Genomic DNA, 23,394 nt, shown 5'->3' with positions numbered 1-23,394 from the left:
ATCTATCTATCTATCTATCTATCTATCTATCTATCTATCTATCTATCTATCTATCTATCTATCTATCTATCTATCTATCTATCTATCTATCTATCTATCTATCTATCTATCTATCTATCTATCTATCTATCTATCTATCTATCTATCTATCTGTCTATCTAGCTATCTATCTATCTATCTATCTATCTATCTATCTATCCATCTACGCTAGGTTTATTGCAGTTTAGACATTTCTATAAAAAACATAAAAGTAAAGCAACAAAATGTACCTATGTATCTATAAAAATAATATTGTAGTACCAACATATGGTATGAAATAAGAATTTTATGACTATGAGTCTGCAATCAATCACAAACAAGTCTGTCGAATTGGCTCTGCCAAAGAAATTTTTCAGAAAAGAAAAGACATTTCTATTCCTGTTTTTCAAGCAATAACTTGAAATATAAATATACAATACTTACTTTAATATTAATTGCAATAAAAACTTACACCAAAATTTAATAGATGTCTTATAATTTTATAGGTGCCGAAATCAATGAGGGTTTGTAGGGTAATAGTATATTTCAAAGGCTAACCGATTTCAGCACTCTGGTGCCGTAGTATAGGAGCATTTGTAAATAAGCCAACGGGACGGAGCCTACCGGAAAAAACGGCTATAGATATTAACAAGCTGAAAATGCGAGCATTGTCATAACGAAAACTTTGTATATTTACGTATTTTAATTCATAAAATGGAAAATTTCTATTATGAAAAGTAGTTTAGAATTAATAATTATATTTTAATGTGCAATTATATCATTCTAATTTAAATGTTATGGACTATAAAGGTAGTTTACTCTTGATCGAAATTTATATTTTTTATATATCTCGTATAAAATTAATAAAATTTTATACAAGGTGTCCCAAAAGTAGTGGAACGGTCGAATATTTCGTGAACTGAACATCGGATCGAAAAACTGAAAAATATGTGTTCAATCATTTTCAAAAATCTATCCAATGACATCAAACACCAACCTCCACTACACCCCCTGGAGGTGGGGTGGGGGGTAACTTTAAAATCTCAAATGGAAACCCCTAGATTTTCTTGCAGATTTGGATTCGTTACGTAAAAGTAAGCAACTTTTATTCAAGACATTTTTTCGAACTGTGGATAGATGGCGCTATAATTGGGAAAAACAATTTATCCTGATACCATGGGTAAATTAGAGAAACGGTCTAATATCTCGAGAAATACACTTCCAAATGAGAAACCAAGCAAATTTTTTTAATACTTTTTGAAAACCTATCGAATAACAATAAACATGTCCCTCCAACCCACCCCCCTGGAGTTAGGGTGGGGGGTAACTTTAAAATATTAAATAGTAACCCCCACTTTTTATTACAGATTCGGATTTGTCATGAAAAACTAAGCAACATTTATTCGAAACATTTTTAGAATTGTTGATAGATGGAGCTTTAATTGGAAAAATACGATTTATTAGCGCCATCTATCAGCATTTTTAAAAAATGTTTCGAATAAATGTTGCTTAATTTTTCATAACGAATTCGAATCTGCAATAAAAAGTGGGGGTTGCTATTTAAGATTTTAAAGTTACCCCCACCCCATCTCCAGGGGGTGGGTTGGAGGGTCATGTTTAGTGTTTATCGATAGGTTCTAGAAAAATATTAAAAACATGTTTTTTGGTTTCTTATTTGTTAGTGTATTTCTCGAGATATTAGACCGTTTCTATAATTTACCTATGTTATCATTATAAATTATTTTTCCCAATTATAGCGCCATCTATCCACAGTTCGAAAAAATGTCTTGCATAAAAGTTACTTACTTTTATGTAGCGAATGCAAATCTGCAAGAAAACCTAGGGGTTTCCATTTAAGATTTTAAAGTTACCCCCCACCCCACCTCCAGGGGGTGTAGTGCGAGTTGGTGTTTGGTGTCATTGGATAGATTTTTGAAAATTATTGAACACGTATTTTTCAGTTTTTCCATCCGATGTTTAATTCGCGAAATATTCGACCGTTCCCCTACTTTTGGGACACGGTTGCATCATAAATCTTAGAACAAGAAGAGCTTTTTATGAAGAATAACTTTTATTTGTCAAATTAAAAATAAAAGAGTTATAAATGAAAATGTTCTTGGTATCCATAATTTGAGAAAAATCTTCAAATATTTTTTTCCATTAGAAGGATATACACAGACACAATACTGGCTAGTGATTTTAGTCAATAATTTTGCCAATTCGACAAAAAAATAATTTCTAAATAGTTAATAGCTATTACTAAATAATTAGTAATTTTGCCAATTTCGGCAAAATTCTCAAAAAACAAAAAAATTACCTTCTACAATCACTAGCCAGTTGTGTCCAGTTTAGGGAACGACTAGGTATACATAATATTTTAATTTTATAGTAAATGGAACAGTCCATTTATCATAAAGGGGAGGTCGTATTTATACTGGTATAAACCTTTTTAAAACTGTTAATAAATTATTGCTTTTAAAATATTTATACTCAAATTGTATTTTTGAACATCTTATTTATTTTATATAATAATTAAATTCACTATCAAATGTATTGATGTTTTATTAATACTTAATTTAAAATTTAGTTTGACATTCACGAAGTGTCAAACTCAAATGTAAATAACCTATGCTTGGCAAATCGAGATTTAAAAAAAAAGTAGCCTACTTCCTAATCAACCATTTGAGCTGACGTTTAGTGCGTCTGTAGGAGATAACCGGATTGTGACGTCACATTTTAGATTTTGAGGTCGATTATCTCGAAGACGGTTAGATATATCGAAATGCCGTTTTCAGATTTCGATTCAGAAGGCAAAACTACATAAGAATCCATCGATACACCTGCTCTAAGTATTGCAGGAGCGGCAACGCAATAACACACAGACTTTTGCAAATTTATAAACGAAAAGTTTTCGTTGAAAATTCCTTTCGTGGGAATACGTAGATCAGTACCGGCTACAAATTAAAATTTGTGAAATATATACAGGGTGTTCCAATTTGGCGTAATAATATAAAGTTTTATATTTTTAAATGGTACAACCTATATTTTACTTTAATTTTGAATTCTACGGAACAAAATAATGTTACTTTATTCAACATTCCCTATACCTATTTTTGACAGGTCTCGATTTAATTGGATTTTTCTGAAAAATGTACTATTCGCGAAATTAATTAATTACACGTTAACGCATGGATTTTAATTAACGTCTTTTTTCAGTTAATTGTCAACTGTCCATGCTTTACATCAGAATAATTACCATTTGAAACATCTACAGAGTGTACGCAATCTGAAGTTCAATGCTGTACAATATTTTGTATAATTCTTTTCTTAACTTAAATGGGTTGCCCTGTATTTTACTTTAATTTTGAATTCTAATCAAAAAATAATATTATTTTATTAAACAATCCCTATACCTATCTTTGATAATTTTCGATTTATTTGCGTTTTTTTGAAAATGCACTATTCTTGAAATTAATTAGTTACACTTTATTACATAAAGTTAAACAAAACACACTGGAAAAAATTAATTTACATTAAATGTTCAAAATGGTGTCCATTTTCTTCAATATATAACCTCACTCTGTGTTCAAAATTTTGTTTTACTTTTCTTAACATTTCTGGAGTAACTGTTACAAACAAATTACGAATACGCGTTTTCATGTCTTCAGTGGTTGTAGGTGGAGTTAGATAAACCAAGCTTTTAATATATCCTCCAAAAAAGTCCATTGATGTTAACCCAGGTGATCTAGACGGCCAATTGACAGCACCACCCCTACCTGTCTACTTTCCGGGAAATTTTCTGTCTAAATATTATCTAACATTACGCGTGTAATGTGCTGGAGCAACGTCTAGCTGCAGAAACATTGTTCTTCTAATATTTAAAGGGATATTTTCAAAAGTATCCAAAAGTCTCTTCGTAAAAATCTTAGAAACTTTTGTCCATTTAAGGCTATGGGTACATAATTCGCAAATATTTTACGTGTATCCCTACTTTTTCTGTCTTTACACGGAAAATTACGTGTAGTAAAATTCACACTGGTGTGGATATGTAAACATTACTAGAATGTCATTCTACTTGAAAATGTCATAATTAATTTAAAGAGGTGGCTTTTGAATGTTCTTGGATAACTGTTATTTTTATAATTGCAAATTATTAATTCAGTTAATAAATGTGATAATTTTTTCACTAACTATGTTTTCAGTGATTGTAATAATTTATTTGTACAAAAAAAACTAATAATCAATCGAGAAAAGAGGAAAAGTGTTAAAGTGATTTTTTAATAATATGTTGTTATTTTGGAACGCTTACAATTTTGAACATCTCTAACAACAAAATACTTGGATCACAGGATATATCTGATGTATTCTCTGCTTGGATCTTCCACAAATAATACACAATAAATAACTTTTTATTAAGTTCACGTCTTAAATCAATTACTTATCAAATACACTATATATCAATAATATTTAATCAATTTCTCAAAATATTCCCGATGCAATGTCAAATATTTAAAATTGTCACTGATTGTCAGTGTCTGACTGACAATATATGCTGACAATATTATATTCGGTTGAGTGCGTTGTAAGACAAAGACAGATTTGGAAAATATTACCACGGCATTGTGTTCATTTTTTTCAAATCCTGAAAAAACCAATAAATATTTTTGAAAAATTTAAACGCAGAATGAAAGACTAAATTATTACCGAGGGCAGAAAGTTCCTTAGAATAAATAAAAAGTTTATTTTGAATGAGATATTTGAAATTAAAAATCACACTAAATTTTCTCTTAGTTTTTTCACCCCTGTAACTTATTAAAATAAACATTATAGAAGTTCTCAGGGACTTTCGGCCCTCGCTAATAACGCAATCTTTCATTCTGCGTTTAAATTTTTCAAAAATACTTATTAGTTTTCTCAGGATTTGAAAAAAATGAATCCCCATTTGAATAGCATTGCAGCCGAAAATACGTACCGATCCTCTTAAATGGCCATTAAAAAAATACGGTCCTATCACATGTTCTCCTATTATTCCACTATATACATTGGACGAAAAGTATTATTTATTATTGGATAGACAGTTCCGCCCTTGCTCAATGACGGGAAAAAACAAGCATCAAAAAATACACAACATATTTGTCAGATTGTCATAAAAATTATTAGATTGATTGTCGTAATTATAAATCACATTTTTAGCAATTGTAATTATTTTTTTAAGGTGAATACAAGAAGTTTTTAATATATTACAGTCCATTCTATCAGAAGTTTGTCCATAAAATTTGGTACATTCGAGCCCGAGAAGCATAAAATTTGGTCCGATCGAACCCGATGAGTGAGACATAGATCCAGATGAGTATGAAGATTATTGGTTTTTGAAGAATTTATGATTCAGCGAGATTGGATCCGCTCTGCCGATTGAATTAAATGTGAGGTTTTTCCATTTATTATCTTGATTGTTCTTTGTTTATCCTTTGTTTGACTATTAGATAAAATACAGATTTAGATTTGACTTTTATTACTTGATTGATTAGCGTTGATTTTTGAGTTCATACAATTAAATAATATTATTTGCTACGTATTTTGATTAATATAAAGCTAAAAATGCCTATGAAAGCTGCTGATTTTCGTCAATTATATCGCAAAAGAGATATAATTGAACAAAGATTAAACAATTTTATTGAATTTATAGGGTCGATGACAAATATCGCGATTAATGATTTAAGCGAAGACCATTTTTCGCAGATAGAATTGAATACAGAAAGAACTGAAAGTTTGTTTACTGAATTTGATGAAATCCAAATGTCAATTGAATTAAATTGTCAGAATCAAGATATTCAACAAGAGTATGCGAAAAGACAACGATTAGATACTATATTTTCAAAAACTTTGTCTAGAGCAAGAACGATGTTAAAAAGAAAATGTTCCGATTTATCCAGTTCACAGTCGAAAAGGTTAGATATAAACCATGAATATAGTGGATTAGAAGGTGTCAAATTACCTTCTATTCAGTTACCTGTCTTTCATGGAGACTATTTGAAGTGGATTGAGTTTAAAGATACTTTTGAAGGGTTAATTCATAATAATAAAGTATTGGCAGATATTCAAAAATATCATTATTTACGTGCGAGTTTAAAAGATGATGCATTGAAAATTATACAAAGTTTAGATTTTTCTGCACAAAATTACAATTCTGCATGTCAGACTCTATGCAACAGATTTGACAACTCTCGGATGTTAGTAAACAATCATTTAAAAGCTCTTTTGAGATTGAAAATTTAAATAAAGAATCTGCATTAGGTCTTAGAAGCATGATAGATTCAGTTAAAAAGCATTTATTTGCTTTAAAATCAGTTCAACTACCGACTGAACATTGGGATGCTATTATGGTTTATTTGGTAAGTGGTAAATTGGATAAATTTAAATGTAGTAATGAAACAAAGACTTACTCACAATCATTTAATTATACTTTGACGACCGGTTTCGATCTCTACATTATTCAGATCATCTTCAGGTCGGCGTTACAAGTAGTTAAATGCTACAATTAAAGAAAACCAGAGTTAGAACATTGTCTGGTTACACAAATGTTAACAGAAAGCTAAACCCGAAAACATTTTTTTGAAATAAAGGTTTGCAACTGTTGACATTTCAGAAATTCGATACATACAAATGCACACTTATGAATAACAGATACTCATAAGCATGCATCAGCAAATAGGTGCTTGCAGTTTATGAATATTTGTTGAAAAATTTTTTAAATAAAAACTAATGAAAATATTAATCACAATTAGATATGCTTCCAAATTTCAAAAAATAATAATAATAGATAGTAATATTGCTCTGATCTACTTACATGCCGTTACAAGGGATGCGTTGCCACTTAGTTGTTAACATGTTAATACGTCCAACTTATGCTAATAGATTAGCTGGGAGAGGTATAGGGCAAACAGACATGTTACGTAGGTCAAAACACAGTAAATTTTTGAAATTTAAATGGATCCTGAAGGTAGATGCGTGCTGTGAAACAAAGGATGTTGTGTGAGACAGGAGAAAGACAATGCTCAAGTGGATGTGTTTTAAATGTAGCTAAGTTTGAAATCACTTTATTGTAGACTCTTATACTAATGTGATGGTCTTTGCTCGCCGATGTTTTGCGATATGGGCAGGGGTCAAAGTATAGGAAATGACAAATAGGAAAGAATTTAATTAAATTAAATTAAAATGTCCTGTTCCCGGTCAAAGGACTAAGGGATGTCACAAATTTAGTAAAAATTGTAGGTGCCAAACACCCTGAAATCTGTGAAATGTATAGAATTGTAAGAAGGCTAATTAGATGAAAAATGCTAAAAAATTGTAAAAAGAGAGTGGTTAAAAACTGTAAAATAATAAAAATTGTAAAAAGATCATCAAGAGGCAAGGTTATTTTGTTTGAGTCATTGTATGATGGAATATGTTCAGAGAGGAAGTTAATGGTAGGGTGTAGGCACTTACTTGAGAATAGTTTTTAAAAATAAATAAATAAATTAACACATAACACATAGGATTTTAAAAACACACAGACATAACAGTGATTGGTAAAAATTTTTGAAGGGAGGTAGCACTACATTTCCCCTAATTCAGTAAATAACTAATTTTAATTTTTTAATTAAAGTATGGTTTTTCTGTTATTGAGAGGGAATTCCCATTCAATATTTGGATAAATTTAGTTCTCGGGAATGGGAAAAAAAATAGATAATTCTTTGCCAAGTTTAAACGAATTTCTTGAATTCTTGAAGAATCGTGCTGATTTTTTGGAAACTATAGAGTTAAGCAATGTGACAAAACCGGATTATAAATCTAAATACCAAGATAAACACTCTAGATCTCTGCTAACTAGTAAAAGCAGAAGTTGTAATTTTTGTAAACAAAATCATTTGATTTACCTATGTGAAGAATTTCTTAAACTTTCAGTAGCCCAAAGATGGGATAAAATAAAACAATTAAATTCATGCCGAAATTGTTTATGTACCGGACATTCCTACAAACAATGTAAATCGTTCGGTTGTAAGATATGTAAAGCCAAACACAGTTCTCTTTAACATGAAAATAAACCATCTGATATTCATGTTAAAGACAACAGTTCAATTAATTTCAACCCGAACAATGATTCAGAGAATGAACCAAATAAAGTTAAGTTGTCAACTAATACTTCAGAAAATAATGTTACTAGAAATGAGATTGTTTAAAAAAATAATTGTTCAAATAATGATTATGTACTGTTGAGTACTGCTAAAGTTAGAGTATATGATAGATACGGAAATACTCATATAGCACGAGTAATCATAGATTCAGGGAGCCAATCATGTTTTATTACAGAGGATTTTCTAAGTAAACTCGATTTAGACACAAATAGAGCAAATATTTGTGTTTCAGGAATTAATAATTCCGTTTCATCTTTAAATAGAAAATGTCAATTAAAAATTGGTTCCATATTAAACAATTTTAAGTCAAATTTACATTGCATAGTGGTGCCACAGATTACTGAGAATTTGCCAACTTATACTTTTAATGTCTCAAATTTCTCAATACCCCCTAATATAATTTTGTCAGATGATTCATTTAATGTAAGCAGTAAGGTAGATATGTTACTTGATGCTAGTTTGTTTTGGGATATAATGTTAGATGGTCGCATAGATCTTGGAAAGAATTTACCCTCCCTCCAAAATACTGTTTTTGGTTATATTGTGGTTGGTAAAGTTCCATATCCAACAAAAAATCATATTAGATGTCATTTTTCACAAAGATTTAGTAGTGTTGATTTACAATTAGAGAAATTTTGGTCTGTTGAAGAGCCAAAGTCTCATATTTCTTATTCAAAGGATGATGTTTATGTTGAAAATCATTTTAAAAATTCATTTTTTCGGTCAGAAACTGGTCAATTTATTGTTAAAATTCCCTGGAAGGAACATCCTTCTGTCCTAGGCGATTCTAAACAATTAGCTGTTAAAAGATTATTGTATTTAGAGGATAGATTTAAGAAATGTCCCGAACCTAAAAATGGTTATTTAAATTTCACGAAAGAATATTTAGATTTAGATCACATGTCAATTGATTATAATTTAGATGCGGAAGGCACCACAGAACCTAATTATTTTTTACCACATCATGGTGTTATCAAAAATGAAAGCCTGACAACCAAACTCCGTGTTGTTTTTAATGGTTCTGCCCCATCGACTAATGGGAAGTCATTGAATGATATCCAATATTCAGGACCAGCAATTCAAAATAATATTTTGAGTATTTTGATTAGATTTAGACAACATGCAGTTGTTGTTTCCGACATCAGCAAAATGTATAGGATGATACTTATTCATCCTGATGACAGAAGAATGAAAAAAATTGTCTGGAGGAATAGTCCTTCTCAACCAATTTCAATTTATAATTTAAAAACCGTAACATATGGCACTGCCAGTGCGCCATATCTAGCCATTAGGTGTATCCAGCAATTTTCATTTGATAATAAAATCAAGTTTCCTGAAGCAAGTGAAATTATTCTGAGAGATTTTTATGTTGACGATCTCATTACTGGATTTCAAGTGAGGCTGAAGCTATTAAAAGATGTGACGAAGTGGTCAAAGTATTGAAGTCAGCTTGTTTTAATTTAAGGAAATGGTCTTCAAACAGCCAATTGGTATTAGATCACTTTAAAGATTATTCCTATCCTTTAAAAGTACTTAATTTAGGAGATCATGAGTGTATTAAAACTCTTGGTATTCAATGGTCTAGTAAGTTAGATATTTTCAGTTTTCATGTTGAAAACCCTGATCTTTTATCAAAAATAACGAAGCGCACAATGCTTTCTGCAATCGCAAAAATTTATGATCCCTTAGGTTTAGCCAGTTGTTGTATAATCCTAGTAAAAATTATGATTCAATCTCTTTGGTCGTTAAAACTTGATTGGGATTCCGAAGTCCCCTCTGATTTGTGTGATAAATGGAAAAAGTTCCAGTCTAAATTATGTCACTTAAATGATTTAAGAATTCCACGGTGCGTTCTGAGTAACAAACCTAAAATAATTGAATTACATGGATTTAGTGATGCTTCATAATACGCATATTGTGCAACAATTTATGCTCGATGCATTGATTCACAAGGTTCTATAAATGTTCATTTGTTATGTGCTAAGACTAAAGTCGCCCCAGTCAAAATATTGACTATTCCTCGATTAGAATTGTGTGGTAGCTTATTATTGGTCCAACTTATGAAAGCTGTTTCAGATTCTGTTACTTTTCAGTACACTCCATATTATTGGTGTGATTCACAAATTGTTTTACATTGGCTCAATAATGACCCAACAAACCTTCAAGTTTTTGTTGGAAACCGTGTTGCAGAAATTCAAAGATGTACTACAATTGAAAATTGGAATTATGTTAGCTCGTCTGAGAATCCTGCAGATATTGGTAGTAGAGGAATTTTGCCAGACCAATTAGCTCACTGTAAGCTCTGGTTTAATGGCCCTCAATTTTTATCAACAGATTTTGATAAAACTAAGTTCTATGATTTACTTGATATATCAAACCTTCCTGAAATGATAAAGAAATCTAAGGCATTAGTTTCTATAAAAAATGATTTTAATTCACTTTTTTATAAATACGCGAAACTGAACAAATTAATTAGAATTATGGCTTATTGTAGAAGATTTGTTAATAATTCAAAGTCAAAGTCTAATAGTAAAAGGTATGGCCCGATTTCAGCAGTCGAATTTACTGATTCAGAGTTTTTTCTTGTTAGATTAGCTCAGACAGAAAGTTTTGTTGAAGAAATTTCATTATTAAATAACGGTAAAGACCTTCCGTCAAAGAGTAGATTATTACCTTTAACACCTTTTCTAGATGAAACTGGATTATTGAGAGTAGGAGGACGTCTTAGAAAATCTTCTAGGAATTATGATGGGAAACATCCCTTACTATTAGATAAGATTCATGTTTTAAGCAAACTAATATTGAGACATGAGCATGTTCAACTTCAGCATGCAGGTCCAAAACTCTTGTTAGCGACAGTTCGTCAAAAATTTTGGATAATTGCGGGGATGTCCCTAGCTAAAACAGTTGTAAGGAATTGCATTAGATGCTATCGGTCTATTAGGATAGAAAAGGTCGCGGATGTAAAACGTATAAAGCGTACATATGTTTATTTATTTGCTTCGCCACGAAAGCAGTACATTTAGAATTAATTAGTTCTTTGACATCTGAAGCTTTCATGGCAGACCTTAGAAGATTTGGTTTTAGACGCGGTAAACCCGGGCATCTGTATTCAGATAACGGTACAAGTTTTGTAGAACTAAAAATTTTGTATGATTTCATTAGAAAATCAGAGGATGAAATTGTCACCTCTTGCACAGCTCAGAATATTATATGGCATTTCATTCCTCGTAGTACTCCAAATTTCGGGGGAATATGGGAAAGTAATATAAAAGGGGTAAAATATCATTTATCTCGTATTATTGGTCAAACCCTTCTAACTTATGAAGAATTCTGTACATTTTTAATTCAGATTGAAGGCACTTTGAATTCACGTCCTTTATATGCTCTATCATCTGATCCTAACGATTACACTCCTTTAACTCCCTCACATTTTTTAATCGGAAGACCGATGACCGCTGTCCCTGATCATACGTTTCAAGGAGAGATAAAAATAAACCAATTGTCCAGATTCCAACTGATTCAGAAATTGTTGCAAGCCTTTTGGAAGCAATGGTCAAAGATTTACCTGAATGATCTCCAACAACGTCATAAATGGAGAAGTAGTACTTCCACCATTCAAGTCGGATTTTTAGTGCTCCTAAAATCTGACAATTTGCCCAATTGTCAGTGGCAGTTAGGAAGAATAGTGTCTGTTCACCATGGTGATAATGGTGAAATTCGAGTGGTAACTGTTAAAACCGCTCATGGACTTTATAAACGTGGAATAACTAAAATTTGTCCATTACCATTAGCTGAGACTTGTTTCTAGTATTCCTCATTAAATTAGGTGATTTGTGTTTGAACGGTCTTGGAGCTGTTCAAGGCGGGGAGTATGGACGAAAAGTATTATTTATTATTGGATAGACAGTTCCGCCCTTGCTCAATGACGGAAAAAAACAAGCATCAAAAAATACACAACATACTTGTCAGATTGTCATAAAAATTATTAGATTGATTGTCATAATTATAAATCACATTTTTAGCAATCGTAATTATTTTTTTAAGCTGAATGCAAGAAGTTTTTAATATATTACAGTCCATTCTATCAGAAGTTTGTCCATACATAAAGGGACCATCGGTTTTGTCAATCAATACATCTATAATATTCATGTTGATTTTCCGTATTATAATAGTGAAAGTTATGTCGATTCACGAGTCCATTATTATGGAAAGTAGACTCATCAGTGAACAAAATTTTATCAAAAAAATGTTGATCTACTCCCGTTTTGTCTAGAAACCATAAACAAAACTCTAACCTACGTTCAAAATCATTTCCATACAAATGCTGATGCATTTGAATATGGTATGGGTAATATTTATATTTTTTAAGAATTCTGCGTATACTAGTTTGGCTTACTTCAATCTCCCTGGCCATAGTCCTTGTACTTGTATTTGGATTTTCAATAGCTGATTGAATAACTTCTAATTCGGTATTTTCATCTTCAGTTATGGGATTTATCAATTTTCGTTTAGTATAAACAACACTGCCAGTTTCACGAAACCTTGTTAAGACTCTTTCAAATACTTCTTTACGAGAATGACGTTTTAAGGGAAATCTCTCAGCATATACTCTTGATGCTAACAAACTGTTTTGATCACATTAACCCAGTATTAAAACCATATTTACTCGGTCTTCAATTGAGTAATATGTCATTTCTATTAATTAAAAGCAATACAGTTAATAGTTTGACTATTAGTTTGACAGCTAGGTATCTTTTGTTTTTTCATGGCATTCTTTATAATGTAATAATGAGCTATGTAATTAGCGATATTTAATATTCCAGGTAACATAATGCAAATGGATCTGAAGATACTAATATAATATTTTATAATAGTTTGATTATAATAATTGTTACAGCATTCAAATACCGGGTGTTTTGTTTGTAGGTCTGGATCCCGCGTATGAAAAAAAAGTTGATTAATAGCAAGCTGAAAATTTGTTAATAGCTTAAGGGTGTCTAGTCGGACAAAGTTTGATATTTGGGAACACTGGAACAGGGGAAGTTCTAATTGTGGAACAGGTTAAAAATTTGGAACGGTCAGACCACGAAAACGGCACATGTATTTTGTCCGACAGAACAGACTTAAACTCTCTGAACAGAGATTAAACTTTCATGCAAAAATCAGACTGCTATTTATCACCAAATGGGCGTTTTAATGAGTGAAATATGTAGAATATTTCAAATGACAGGAATTATGACAGGTGATAAATAGCAGTCTGATTTTTGCATGAGAGTTTAATCTCTGTTCGGAGAGTTTAAGTCTATTCTGTCGGACAAAATAAATGTGCCGTTTTCGTGGTCTGACCGTTCCAAATTTTTAACCTGTTTCACAATTAAAACTGCCCCTGTTCCAGTGTTCCCATATATCAAAGTTTATCCGACTAGATACCCTTAAGCTATTAACAAATTTTCAGCTTGCTATTAATCAACTTTTTTTTCATACGCGGGATCCATACCTATTAACTTAGAATAAAACTTTATGTAATAAAATGTAAAATTAAGTGTAATTAATTAATTTCAAGAATAGTGCATTTAAGAAAAACGCAAATAAATCGAAAATTATTAAAGACAAGTATAGGGATTGAGTAGAATTCAAAATTAAAGTAAAATACAGGGCGTCCCATTTAAGTTAAGAAAGTAATTATACAAAATATTGTACAGCATTGACACTTCAGATTGCGAACACTCTGTAGATTAGTTTCAAATGGTAATTATTCTGATGTAAAGCATGAACAGTTGAAAATTAACTGACAAAAAACGTTAATTAAAAGTCATGCGATTAACTCTCAAAAACTGTGTGAAAAACTGAAAATTTCAATGTTACCAAGGTAGATAGATATTCTTTAAACATCGATTGATAAAATTCCGAAGAGGTTTTTGCAACACAATATCGAAAACCCCTTTTTTTAATTGTTAATCAAGCGAGCGCGACACTATTTTTAACCGTTGCATCTATATGTAACGTTAATTGAAAATTTAAAAATCGCAAAATCGTCCAACTTTAACCATCAAAAACTATGTGAAAAACTGAAAATTTAAATGTTACTAAGTACGTAGATACTCTTCTTCTTCTTTCTCATAATCCTTAGTGCCCTTCAGGGCGTCGGATGTCGGGTTCCGCCTTTTATCCACTTCTTACAATTGCTTCTATTGGTGGCCAGGTTATTCATATCCCTCATACTGATGTGTCTTCTTTCACCTATATCATGGATCTGGTCCATCCATGTCTTCCTCGGCCTTCCCTTTTTTCTTTTGTTTCCAATTTTGGCTTCATGTACCTTCTTTGTAAATCTATTTTGCTCCATTCGTTGTATGTGTCCAAACCAGCTTAATTGTTTGTTTTTGATCTTCCTCATTATCGGTTCTTGTTCCAGCTCTCTTCTTATATCTTCATTTCTGAATCTATCAAACTTCATAATTCCGGCTATTCTTCTCATGTATTTCATCTCGGTCGCGTTTACCATTGATTCATGTTTCTTTTGGACAATCCATGTTTCTGCCCCATATGTCATTATCGGATTTACTATGCTGTTATATACTCTGAGTTTAGTTTTGTTGCCTATTTCTGACTTTCCAAAAATTGTATTATTTAAAGAGTAATACACGCTAGTTGCCTTCTTCAGTTTATTACTTATTGCCAAGTCCGTTTTCCCATCATCTGTTATTATGTTTCCCAAATATTCAAAAGTAGATACGGGTTCTATTACTTTTTCCCTTACTATTATATTAGTATTCCTTTCTCTTTTCTCATATTCATTTATTATCATAAGTTTTGTTTTGTTAAGATTCATTTCCATTTTTAATTTATGTATCTCTTTTTGCCAAATATCTATTAGTTTCTGAATTTTTTCTACTGTGTCTGTGATTAAAACTATATCATCAGCGTATAGAAGGGAGTTGATTTTTATTGCATTTAAGTTTTTATATCCTACTATGTATTGAAGGTTTCTTGTTTGATATTTGGTATTTTTGATTAAAGTATCCATGACTATTATAAACAAGAGGGGGCTTAGTCCATCTCCTTGTTTAATTCCCTTATCCCATTTAAAAGTGCCTGATTTTTCTCCATTTACTTTTACTTGGCCTTCTACTTCCACATATATAGATTTTATGACTTTTATCATCTTTTTTGGTATATTATAGCTTTCCAATATTTTCCAAAATATTTCTCTGTTTATCGTATCAAATGCCGCTTTCAGGTCGACGAACATGAGAAATAGTTCATTCCCTTTACGGCATTGTCTCTATATTATATTTCTTATGATGTAGACGTTACCGTTTGTTTGACGGTTTGATCTGAATGTTCGTCTTCCAATTCTTTCTCTATCACTGATATTAGGAGCTTCTCTATAATTCTCATGTATACCTTGAAGGCGACCGATGACAAGCATATTGCTCTATAATTCTCGCATCCATTATGTTGTCCTTTTTTGTATATTGGTAGAACTATGTTCTTCTTCCAGTCATCTGGGATTTTCTCTGTACTCCATGATTCCTTGCATATCTGTAATAGCCAGTCCTCTCCTTTTTCACCCATCCATTTTATCATTTCGGGATCTATTTGGTCCTCTCCTGCCGCTTTTCCAAGTTTAATATTGTTTATAGCTTCTTCCAGTTCTTCCTTCCTTATACTCTCTGGTTCTTCTTCCTCCTCTAGTTCTGGTCTATTTCTTCCTGTTTCATTTTTTTCTACGTCTTCGTGTTTGAATTTATCTTCGTAGTATTTTTTCCATACTTCTACTATTTCTGTAGTCTCTATTTTCAATTGGTTATTTTTATCTTTGATTCCATACTGTTCCCTACCTTTTTTCCCTCTTAAACCCTTTATACGGTTCCAGAATTTTCTGTTATCTGTTTTGTAATTTGCTTCCAATTATTTTCCGAATTCTTCTCAGCTCAGATTTTTCGCTTCCCTTACTGCTATCTTTGCTCTATTACGTTTCTATATGTATTCTGCTTTGTTATTTTCATCATCTCTACATTGTTGATATTTTTTCCAGGCTTGCTTCTTTTCCTTTATTATTTTCTTTATTTCTTGACTCCACCATTCTGTTCTCTTATAATATTTATTTATTGACTTTTTTCCACAAATTTTCTCTGCTGTTTATATAGTGTGTCTTTTAGTATTTTCCATCTTTCTTCCATATCCAATTGCTCTCTTTCCAGCTCCATTCTCTGCAATTCCTCATATATTCCTTGTTTATAGTTATTTTTCTCTTTCTCTGTTTTCAGCTCCTTAATATTTATCTTAGTGTATGACTTATCGACTATATATTGCTTTTTCTTTGTAGTCATTTCGGCTACGAGTAGCTTGTGTTGAGTGTTTAGTTCTGCATATTTTTCTGTTTTTATATTTTTGATAATATCCATTTCTGCAGGAATCACGATGTAATCTATTAGACTTTTAGCATTTCTCTCCTGTGCTTCAAAAGTGTATCTGTCCTCAATATTTTGATACCAGAATATATTTCCAATGTTTAAGTCGTTATTTACACAAAATTGTATCATCTTCTTCCCATTTCTGTTCTCAGCTTTTTCTCCATACCGCCCAAGGCTTCCAAGTCCCTTGTTGATGTCATTTCCAACTCTAGCATTCCAGTCTCCCATAATAATTATGTTCTCAGTCTCTTCTCTCACTTCGTCTAAAGCTGTTTGGAGTTCGCTATAGAACTGAGACATTTTCTGTTCTTCTGTGCCCTCGACTGGTGCATATATTTGTATTATGCTAACTAACTCGTCTAGTTTTATACTTACAGTAATTATTCTAGAGTTTATTGCTTGGTACTTTACAACTCTCCCACTCAGATCATCCTTGATTATAAAACCGACTCCCTCTTTTGCTCTTTCCATTTCTTGTACACCTGAGTAGAAAAGCTTGTAACCATCGCCACATCTCATATTTCCTCTTCCCTTCTTCTTCGTTTCGCTCAGGCCTAGGATGTCAATGCCGTATGTTTTCATTTCCTCTGTCAATTCGAATTCTTTACCATAAAGACTTGTGATATTCCAAGTACCTATTATTATTGTTTCCTTTATATTATTTTCGTTGTCATTTTCCATTTGCGTTGTCTTTTTTACAAGTATCTTTGCTGTTTTTGGTGCCTGTGTTATCAGTTTTTTGAGTTATATGCTCCTCCTTCTGTTGTTCTTATTGCTTTTGGTATTTGCTGTATTTCGTTTCCTGGAGATCTTTCACTCGCTTTTCTCCCCTTTGTTTTTGTTCCTCTGCTCCATTTTCAGGTTGAATTTCTCCATTGTTATCATTTTTGTAGCCCAACTGCTCCGGGGTATATATTTCTCCATCTATTTTGAGCCCGTTATAGTTTAGAAACGCTCTGTAGCCTTTATCTTTAGCCAATTTCAGTTGGTGGATTAGAAATTTCTTTTCTGTTGGTATTCTTTTGAGTAGTCTTCCGTAATGGATATTTTGCTGCCCTTGAGTCTGCGTGTTTGGCTTAGTATCTCTACTTTTTTTGACACATGTTTAAGTTCTATTTTTATAGGCCTGCTTTTATTATTTTGGTTTCCTACTCTATAAATATCTTGTATCTCCTCGTTTTCGTCTATTGAAATGTTCATTTTATTTGTTATTTCTTTGAATTTATTTTTTAGGATTGCTCTATTTTCATTTGTTGTTTCGTCTACACCATGTATCACAATATTTTTCTTTCTTACTTCTTTTTCTAGAGCCTCGATTCTTCTTTCTTGCAATTTCATCTCCTCTTTGATTTCCAGGTTTTCATTTTTGATCAGTTCATTTTCTAATTTTAGCTTATTGAGTTCGATTGATATAGCATCTATTTTATTTTCTACCCTAATCTCTCTCTCTTCCATTTTATTAAGTTTTTCTATTATTTCTTCCATTATTTTTTCCATGACGATGTATTTGCTTTTTACCTTTCCCTACACGACCACTCAAAGATAAAGGTTTATCCCAAGTCGACCCTGCGGAGGAACCGTCTTTCTTTGAGTGGTTAAATGTAGTTTGTTTAGATTTTAAATCAAATATTTTATTTTTAAATTGATTTTAGGCTTACTTTATTTATTATGGTTTAAAAAATATTTATACTATTATAATTCAATACTTTAACCATCCAACCGTCCAGAGGATCCAAAATCTATTTTTAATAATAAAAATATGGAATATTCTTACCTTGCATTGTTACGCCTATGTTTATGTTATTGTTATTTTTGAATACCTTATTAAATTCTGTTACCACGCGTCTTATTGTTTGTAGGTTAATGAACTAAATTTACACTTCCACAATAAAAGATTATGAATTTTCAGTATGTAAATATTTTAAACCATTTAACTATTAATTAAGTTTTATTCATTGTTGTTTGTAAGTTTTAAAATTCACTTTTTACCACTAAAAACTTGATTTCTAGACGATCGATCTCTTTAATTGTTAATCAAGCGAGCGCGACACTATTTTCAACCGTTGCATGTATATGTAATATGCGTAAATATTATGTGTGGAAAATATTCTGCTTATTATTTTTAACCATCTTGCTTCAAAATGTTCCCTTTTAACAAATTTGCATGTTGCCATGATCAAAAACTAGTTAACAATTTTTTTAAACGTTTTTTGTTTGTTTTTTTTTGTTTTTTCTTAAGACTAATTTTTGCATCGGACAATGTTTATAGGTTTTTTTGGATTATTTCAAATAGAAAAGGTCTTAAGTGACTTTTCTCTAAATGTGATAGTCTTCGAGATATAAGCGATTGAAAATTTAAAAATCGCAAAATCGTCCAATTTTAACCCTCAAAAACTATGTGAAAAACTGAAAATTTAAATGTTACTAAGTACGTATATATTCTATGAACATAAATTGATGAAATCCCGTAGAGATTTTTGCAAAACAATATCGAAAATCCCTTTGTCTTTTAATTGCTAATCAAGCGGGCGCGACACTATTTAAGGCGTAAGTTTAAAAAAAATTCTTTAAAAAATTTTTTGACCCATTTTTGACCCTGGAAACATGCAAATTTGTTAATAAGGCACCTTTTTAAGCAAGATGGTGAAAAAATTGAATCAGAATATTTTCCCGCACATATTTATACTTACGCATATTACCTACAATGTTGTATACATGCAACGGTTGATAATAGTGTAGCGGCCGCTTGATTAGCAAGAAAGAATATCTACCTACCTTGGCAACATGGGTTAAAAATGGCCGATTTCTCAATTTTTAAATTTTTAATCGCTTATATGTCAAAAACTATCAACTTTAGAGAAAATTCATCAAAGACATTTTCTGTTTGGGATGATGCAAAAAACCTAAAAAACTTTGTTCGATGCAAAAAAATAATTTTAGGAAAAAACCAAAAAAAAAACGTTTAAAAAATGTTTGACCCACTTTTGGACCTGGCAACATGCAAATTTGTCTAAAGGGGCCCTTTTGGATTAAGATTGTTCAAAAAATCCGAATCAGAATATTTTTCCTATAGGATTTCTGGACTGTTGGGGGGTGGTTATAGTTTTTGATTACGTTTACGGAATCGACGTATTGTTGTATTTGATTTGCGCCAGTTTTTTTAATTCCCCGAAAATGAAATTTTTATAGTGCAATACTGATTATATTATATAGTGTATTTGCTGATCAATCTCTAGTTAGCTCCCAATTTCAGTGGTTAGATAGTTGAGACCTTAGTTGATTTCAAGAAGCTTGGCATTTAGCTTTAAAAAATATGCTTACAAAAACTGCTTAGTTAATAACTATTAATTATTGTCATTAAAACACCACTAAAAACGGTATTTTTGACTTTGTAAAATTGAACAAGATGATAACAAAGTTGTCCTATTTTATTTCTATGTAAGAAGTTTATTAAAGACATACGAAATGTTAAGGAATATTCGCATATTCAAACTTATCTTTTACATCTAAATAAAATAAAGATTAAAATTAATTAAACACATTTAATATAAATTTTAGTGGTAACATTAAGGTGATACAGTAGCGATCAACAGGTAGCCAAAACGCGTTCCAAGATTGCGGCTGTAATTTTAAATATTTTTTCGAGATATTTGGCACACGTATTCGTAATATAATAAAGAATGGCGGTACAGAGAGAATGGCCCAATTTGAAAAATATATTAATATGTGGAAATTACTCTGTAATTAAATACAATATTAAAAAAACGAGCCTGTACCGCCATTAAGAAGAACAAAAAAATACACTTCCTTCAAATAAATGTTTTATCCGATGCCCAGATTTTGTGTCATTTTGGAACTACAGGCATCGGAATAGGCATCGGATAAAAAAGTTTATTTAAAGAAAGTGTATTTTTTTGTTCTTCTTAATGGCGGTACAGGCTCGTTTTTATAATATTGTATTTAATTACAGAGTAATTTCTACATATTAATATATTTTTCAAATTGGGCTCTGTACCGCCATTCTTTATTATATTACGAATACGTGTGCCAAATATCCCGAAAAAATATTCAAAATTACAGCCGCAATCTTGGAACGCGTTTTCGCTACCTGTTCATCGCTACTGTTTCCTCTTAAGATTTAATTATTAAATCCCCTTCAGTCTAATAAAGAATCGCAATAATGGCAATAGCATACTAAAAGAAATGGTCTTGTACGTACTTGATGTAATTTAATGTGTAATGTCAGCCGGCCAACTTTGTACACTCAATGTTACAGTAGTTAATCTAACAGAACTTATCTGAAATATAACACATTAAATCAACATACCACCATTAAAAATTATGCTGGTAATTACTTTCAAAACATCGATCACGAACAAAAATTTGATTTATTTTTAACGCTTTGCTTCTGACTTGAAGATTTAGAGATTAAAAGTATTGAGCCTCCAAAATGGTGACTAGATGGTGTCAAAGATATCTTTTTCAATCGATCTTTAACTTTAATTGAGATGCTTCAACGTGCGGGTATCACAAAAGGAACTTCAAACGAATCTACTTAAACTTTAACAATAACAATTTAAAATGTATACAAAATTCATTTAATTGGGGATGCAATTTTAAATTATTGTGTAATAGTTTAGGAAAGACTGTTAGGAAATAAAGAGCTTACATAAAAAAATTTGCAATTAATTTAATAGATAAGATATGTATTTGCAAGTGACTGCATTGCTCCAAGAAATTAATGCACCAATTAATATTTTTAAAAGTTATGACATGACCAATTTAACCAAACTGTACAATGTTTACCACGTTTTGAAAGTTCCCTGTACAAAATTCTTTTTAACAACAGAATACGATTTAAACTGCGCTGAGCGTTTTCTGCTTTAAAATTTTTATCTTTATCAGTATAATCTTTTCTTAAATCTTTATGAGTATAATTTTTTTCAATATTGCTTTATAGTACATTGAATCACGGTTTTTGCTTCAAATTTTAAAGAATCGCTTGGATTGACATGAAATTTGGCACACATAGGTAACATGTCAAAGAAGAACAATGATATTGTGCTGATGTGTGCTTTTGCCCTGGGAGTGGGCTTCACCCTTTCGCGAGGGTGAAAAAGTATACCTTCATAATAAGTCCGGAAATGGATAAACTGACTAATTCTAAGCAACTTTTGTTCTGTAAAATTTTTTTACGAAGTTACTTTTCTAGTTATTTGCGAGTAAAAATGTTCATTTTTCAACAAAAAGCACGTTTTTAGACGTTTTTTTGCAAATAACTCAAAAAGTCAGTATTTTATCGAAAATACATTCCTAGCAAAAATATAGGCTATAAATAAGTGAAAAAATAGTGTATGTATGAACTCTCTGGACCCAGTAGAAACAAAATTGTAGCTATTGAAAAATAGGTTCATATTTGTCAAATTTCAAAGCGAATATTTCAACGTGAAATAACCAAAAAATGATGCACTTTTTTGGGGAAGACTCATTATAAATTTTTTAAAGTGTGTAAAATAGTTATTTATGAAACAGTTAGTGAAGTATGGTTTTTGAGAACGCACGCGATGTTTAGAGCACGAGCGACAGCGGAGCGAGTGCTTTATATAGCATAAGTTCGCAAGAAGTACTTCACGCACAGTTTCATACAATATTTTATCTACGATAAATAAATAAAAAAACAGTAACTCTTCGTCACTGGAATTCATTTCTATTCTACAATTTTTATAATTTTGACGTTTAAAAATTCTAACATCTTTCAAACCACAAAACTGTCAAAACTTTTGTTTTAATTTATTGCTGATATGTCATCACCATGACAACGCGAAAGTTAAGGATATTTGATTATATGAAAGTGTGCCAAAAAACAGTGCAAAAAAGTAAATCCCATTTAAAATACATTGTTACTTCACGCCTTAAACCCTTCACGCACAGCTATCTATAATGACAGTTTTCACAAACTAAAAACTTATACGTAATATGACATAGGGCCGGTTTCACCAACGACAAATAGTAGTTGATTCTATGATTAAAGTTATTCGACCATTAAACTTACATTTCTCGATTTCATTAACGTCAAATAAGACTTATTTTATTTATTTATCAAAAAAATACTTACTCAGTAAATTGGCAAGTTAATCTGGCTGTAAATATTTAGAAGAAAGTAAATTCGCGACTTTAACTTTAAATTATCAAAATTATATTGAAACAAAATATAAACTTAAACGTCTAATAAATTTTATTCGACGAATAGCTATTCATTGATTTAATTGTTGTTAGTGAAACCGGACCTTAGAGTAGACAAAAAACTTTATTTTTGTCTTATTAAAAAAAGTTTATAACATCAAAAGTAAGCAAGATACGCTCAAAATAAAGTTGGCCAAAAAGTCAAGTCAAAATAAAGTATTTTTGTTGGTCAAAAAAACTCGGGAAAATCACCCCCAAATTAGCATCTTAAATCAAATCAATCGTTACCGCTTCACAAGTTACTTTACTTATAGTCTAGAGTCTAGGGTAATAAGGTTTTTTCCATGACACTTGAACAGCCAGGGTACTGAAGCGTTTTTCGACAGGTAATACCTATAAGAGCAAATTTTAACTATTTCCTGTGTAGGATCTGGCGGCAATTTTTATTTATAAACAATTAAGTGTCAAAAAATGGCATTTTCCCTTTTTTTCAAATCAATGGAAAACAAGGAACATGATGGTTTTTTAGTACAAATATCTTTGAGATTATGGAAAAAGCTTTAAAATGACCTATTACAAAGTTTGATATACTCATT

The 23,394-nt window shown here is 31.1% G+C and overlaps 1 protein-coding gene across 1 annotated transcript; it reads left to right on the top strand.

Annotated features, from left to right (window-relative positions):
• The first annotated feature begins 5,616 nt into the window (after positions 1-5,616).
• LOC126891932 (uncharacterized) lies at positions 5,617-6,294 on the top strand. The gene has a single exon (XM_050661283.1). It carries the CDS (start codon positions 5,617-5,619, stop codon positions 6,292-6,294), a length of 678 nt encoding a protein of 225 aa, XP_050517240.1.
• The last annotated feature ends 17,100 nt before the right edge of the window (positions 6,295-23,394 follow it).

Source organism: Diabrotica virgifera, chromosome 1 (genome assembly GCF_917563875.1).
Source record: "Diabrotica virgifera virgifera chromosome 1, PGI_DIABVI_V3a".
Classification (NCBI taxonomy): Eukaryota; Metazoa; Arthropoda; class Insecta; order Coleoptera; family Chrysomelidae; genus Diabrotica; species Diabrotica virgifera.
This window is presented reverse-complemented; position numbering and strand designations above follow the sequence as displayed.